We start from the raw sequence: 5353 nt of genomic DNA, 5'->3' as shown, positions 1-5353 counted from the left end.
ATTTTAATGAAATTTTACACATGCATTACTTAGGGTCCATGGAGTGTCATGGGCCAAAAAAGGAACCTTCACATATAAGAAACCCCCTAATTTGGGGGGGGGGGGGCTTAAAATTTGGAAAAAAAGGTTTTATAAGGGATTATAGTAATATGCATGTATAAGAAACTCCTATATCTTTTACCTAAGTTTTGAGAAAAAGGGGTTCCTTAGACATGTTAAAATACGGTACATCTATATGATACATTAAATTTTTTTTTTAAGATCTCGACATGCAGTGACGATAACCACAGAGATCCGAGTTTGGTGACAGGGTGCGTTGTCGTCATGCAGAATCCAGTTCTTTGTGCTCCATAGATCCAGTCACTTTCACTACATGTCCTTCTTCAAATGCTTCAAAGCGTCACAGATCATTCAATTGACAGACTGGCCCTTAGGGATGAATTCTCATTGCTCAATACCATATTTCTGGAGATGACTTCCAGATTGCTCATCGTCTACCAAGGACATTCTTCTTCTTTTGAAATGCCCGTGTCACATTGCATACGACCCATTACCTCATCGCCGTAAGCTTCCCAAAGCATGCTCAATGTCTCTGTAGCAGACTTCCTTTTTACCGCAAACTTTAACATTGGCTCTTTGTTCCTGTCCATGACAAAATTCCAGACTACAGCATACGTGTGATCCCAAAAACACAAAGGTCACAACTTGTGAAGTAAACACAGTGATATCACTCGGCACACACTGCTTCACGAAGGTGACTGTTAGCTCCCGCTACGCATGAAACCATGTGCCGCCACCTGTTGGCGCGCTACAAAATTAGTCTGGGAACTGTTTGATGCTACCTTGTAGATAACTAGATAGACAGACAGAGTAGGTAGATGTAGAGAGTGAGGCAGAAAGACAGACAGACAGATTGATAGAGAGAGAGAGAGAGATTGACAAACATACATACAAATGTGAATATGTATAGGTGTGTATACATGTGTTTGTAAACTGACAGCCAGGCAGACTATTTTTGTCACATTCCCATACACAATGACAGTCACCCCTACCATCCCCCCCACCACCACTCCATACCAGCTCACCTCAACAACTCTCAGAACAGAAGACCAGGGACTGTTGTCAATATGACTCGGATAAACCAATTTTCAGATAAAACGTGAGTTTTCTGTCCTTATATCATCTTTGCTCACTCTCTCATAAATCCTTCTATCAAGCTGTCTATCTATCTATCTATCTATCTAACTAACTATCTATCTAATACATTTATATGTTTATCTATCTGTCTAGCTGTGTATCTACCTTCATATGTATGTATGTATGTATCTATCTATCAACCTGTCTGATAGCTATCTCTCTGTCTATTTATCTGCCTAATATATTTCTTCGTCTATTTGTCTATCTATGTATCCACTTTCATATGTATGTATGCATCTATCTATCTATCTCCCTCTCTATATATATATGTGTGTGTGTGTGTGTGTGTGTGTGTGTGTCTGTCTATCTATGTATCTATCTTTCTTGTTATCTCTCTTTTTCTGTATGTATATATATATATATATATATATATATATATATATATATATTCACACTCACACACACATATGTATATGTAAATACATATGTGTGTGTATGTGTGTGTATGTATGTATATATATATATATATATATATATATATAGATTTGCATAACTACACACACACACACATACTCATTTATTTTGCATCGATTATGGAAAAGCTGTTCTATACTTGTAGGGAATTAGAAATAATGACACACCCCTCCCACATGACGAATGGAATAACCCAGTCGCTATAAGTAAAGAGAGTACATAGTAGCAGGTCAGATATAGTCATGTCTTTACTGGTTTTACTAAGTCTACTGTATACCGAAGTGAATAAGAAAAACCCAACAACATCCATCGCGAAGACGGTCCTCGTATACACCGTTTCACCAACTTTATAGAATCTTGCTATGTCTTCCCTGGCACCTTTTCTTTTCTTGCCAGGTAGCAATTTATCAAAGACTGGTTTTACTTTCCTTGCAACCATATTAAGGATTACAACAATATTTACAGTTGCTTGTTGTTATTGTTGTTTAGCCCTAGGCCAACCATTCACCCACCAGTCCACTGATAAAAGGTGTCTTCGTCGTCACCATGGATTTTACTGGGTTTTTCTCAGACACCCCATCTGCTGTAGTACATAATTCAATGCATCCTTTCTTTCTTAATGTTAAAATGGAGCATTTGAGAAACATTTGGGTGCTATTTCTACATTATGCAACATGACCTTCCATTTGGTTTGAGTCGAATGACATTTCACTCTTATTTCTAGCAGGCCATGAATACATTATTCCATCAGCTTTTCTCTATTTTAGGGCAGTAATGGGTGATTTGCAGGATATGATATATGGACACCCAGGGAAATATGAGGGGGTACCCAAAAGTAAGTGGAAACATTCTCCGTGGGACAAACCCGTTGTAGTTCAGGTTTCTGCTGCTTGAATGCGTTGGGCTTCAAGCGACAATTCTTCAAGCATGAAAACCACTCGTAAACTTGTGTTTTGCTCATGGCAGCATCCTTATAAGCTGTTTGAAGCATGACAACTGTTTCGGCCACTATTTTCCCCCCACAGAAACCATGCCAGAACAGGGAGCCTGACCAGCTCTTCAGGTGGTCAGCTCTGTCAAACTGACCGATCCATGTCAGTGTGGAAAATGGGCGTTAAATGATGACGATGAAAATGTATATGTGTGTGTGTGTGTGTGTGTGTGTATATATATATATAACGTCTATCTCTATCTATCATACGCCATGTTGGACCGCTAAAATCTAAACGTTTTTGTGTGTGTATGTGTGTACGTATATAAATATGTGTGTATATATAACATCTATCTCTATGATTATATATGAACTGCTATTGGAACTTACACACTTTTTCACACACACACACACACACACATACTTTCTCTCTCACACACTCATCTCTCTCGCTCAAACACACACATTCTCTCACCGTTCCCTCTTTCTCTTCCACAGGTCTCTCTACCAAATCACGCTATTCACCATATGTCTCCTGGCCAACCCTCTACTCGGCGGCATTGCCCTCAATCTTCACTTCCAGTCACGGCGCCACATGAGGCGCGGCCGGCTGCGCACGGCCTCCGCCCTGGCCAAGCAGTCAGTTGCCATGGCAGTAAGCGGTGTGGTTATGTCTTTCTTCGTCTTACTCCTGGTGGGTCTCTACTTCGGAGGAGGAGGGGGAGATCAGCGGGGCCTACAGAGCGTGCCCCTGCACCGTGCGGTTGGACGTAGACCAGAGCTGAAGTCAAACTCAAACACAAATTCAGACATGGACTCACACCACCAAAGAAATGGGTCTTGTTACAACCATAGGGACCGAGAACAGATAACGATCACTGCACCAATAGTCCAGGGTGGTGGTCATGGCAATGGGAAGGAAAGAAATGACAACAGTCAGGCTAATCTGTAATAAGACTTGTGGATGCTGACATTGAGAGCGGGAGAGATGTTGCCATGGTGATGAACGCTATGTCTGATGCTGATGTTGGTGGTGGTGGTGGTGATGCTGCTACACTGCAGGAGCTGGTGGTGGTGGTGGTGGAGATGGTGGTAATATTAGTGGTGTTGGTGATGTTGGTCGTCGTCACTGTCATCGTAGCAGTGTAATAACGATAATAATGATGATGATGATGATGATGACAATGATGAAGATGGGGGTGGTGAAGAAAAACAAAAAAATTTTCCCAACTGTTAATTATTTTAATAAACCATTTTGTAACACTGTAAATGCTTTACTCTTTTACATGTTTCAGTCATTTGACTGTGGCCATGCTGGAGCACCGCCTTTAGTCGAGCAAATCGACCCCAGAACTTATTCTTTGGAAGCCTAGTACTTATTCTATCAATCCCACTTTTGCCAAACCACTAAGTTACGGGGACATAAACACACCAGCATCGGTTGTCAAGCGATGTTGGGGGGGACAAACACAGACACACAAACATATACACGCACATACATATATATACATATATACGACAGGCTTCTTTCAGTTTCCGTCTACCACATCCACTCACAAGGCTTTGGTCAGCCCGAGGCTATAGCAGAAGACACTTGCCCAAGGTGCCACACAGTGGGAATGAACCCGGAACCATGTGGTTGATAAGCAAGCTACTTACCACACAGCCACTCCTGCTTTGTTGATATTTCCTGGCAGTTGTTGTTATAGGAATATTAAATGGACCTTTTTCTTTAACCCCCAAATAGATGAAACATAAAGTTAGTGTTAGTCTTCTATAATAATTCCATTCACATCTAGGAAGTTTTATAGAAATATCAAATCTACCCCAGTATTTCACTGCTACTTTATTTTATCAACCCCAAAAGGACAAAAGGTAAAGTTAGAGTTAGCCTTCTATTTTAATTCCATTCACATCTGGGATATTTAATAGAAATATTAAATCTACCCCAGTATTTCACTTTTATTTCATCAACCCCACAAGGATGAAAGGTAAAGTTAGAGTTAGTCTTCTATTATAATTCCATGGAAAGCGGACATTAAACGATGATGAAGATGATCACACACACACACACATACACATATGTATACACACACACACACATATATATATATATATGTATCAGTGAGTGTGTCTATATTTGTGTCTGCATTTGTCCACCCATCTACTGCTTGACAGTTGGCCCTGGTTTGTTTACGCTGCCATAACTTGGCAGTTCAGCAAAAGAGACTGTTAAAATAAGTACCACACAACTCATCAAGGCAGTGCCCCAGCTTGGCCGTAACCCCATGACCTAAACAAGCAAATCATACAACAAAAGAACAATGAAGGTTTGAAAATATGGAAAGCACAACAAGCAGAGTTTCAACAGAATATATTTATTGAAACAAAAAACATCATCAGAAAGTGTTTACAGGAATCTCCGTAGGAGAATTTCTATAAATATTCCAGGATTGGATAACTTCATAAACATTACCTCATGCTAGCATGGAAAGCGGACGTTTAACGATGATAATGATAATACATAGATCATACATATGTGTATGTGTATGTATGTATAAAAAGTTCGTTTTCTGTCCTCGTCTTTATGTTTTCGTTTCTCATTGTGTTTAACGTTTTTTTGTGATGTCCTGTACTCATATATGCATGTATGTATACATATAGATGTAGGTATGTACATATATGTATGGATATATGCATATATTTATATATTATTTATGTTGTTATATATATATATATATATATATATATATATACATACACACACGTTCATGTATACATATGTGTATGTATTAGAGAGAGACAGACATA

At 39.4% G+C, this 5353-nt stretch overlaps 1 protein-coding gene across 1 annotated transcript; it reads left to right on the top strand.

Moving 5' to 3' along the window:
- Positions 1–220: 220 nt before the first annotated feature.
- Positions 221–5108, top strand: LOC106876736 (uncharacterized). The gene is made up of 2 exons (XM_014925421.2): positions 221–1159; positions 3041–5108. Exons 1-2 carry the CDS (start codon positions 1128–1130, stop codon positions 3492–3494), a joined length of 486 nt encoding a protein of 161 aa, XP_014780907.1. The 5' UTR covers positions 221–1127; the 3' UTR covers positions 3495–5108.
- Positions 5109–5353: the final 245 nt, after the last annotated feature.

The sequence above is a fragment of the Octopus bimaculoides genome, chromosome 29 (genome assembly GCF_001194135.2).
Source record: "Octopus bimaculoides isolate UCB-OBI-ISO-001 chromosome 29, ASM119413v2, whole genome shotgun sequence".
In the NCBI taxonomy this organism is placed as follows: Eukaryota; Metazoa; Mollusca; class Cephalopoda; order Octopoda; family Octopodidae; genus Octopus; species Octopus bimaculoides.
The sequence above is the reverse complement of the archived record's forward strand: the minus strand, read 5'-3'. Positions and strand labels throughout refer to the sequence as shown.

Excerpts from the sequence above, each read along its gene's own strand:
- LOC106876736 (XM_014925421.2), top strand. The coding sequence starts at position 1,128 with ATGACTCGGATAAACCAATTTTCAGATAAAAC. Across the intron at positions 1,160-3,040 it reads AACCAATTTTCAGATAAAAC|GTCTCTCTACCAAATCACGC; the intron begins GTGAGTTTTCTG and ends TCTCTTCCACAG.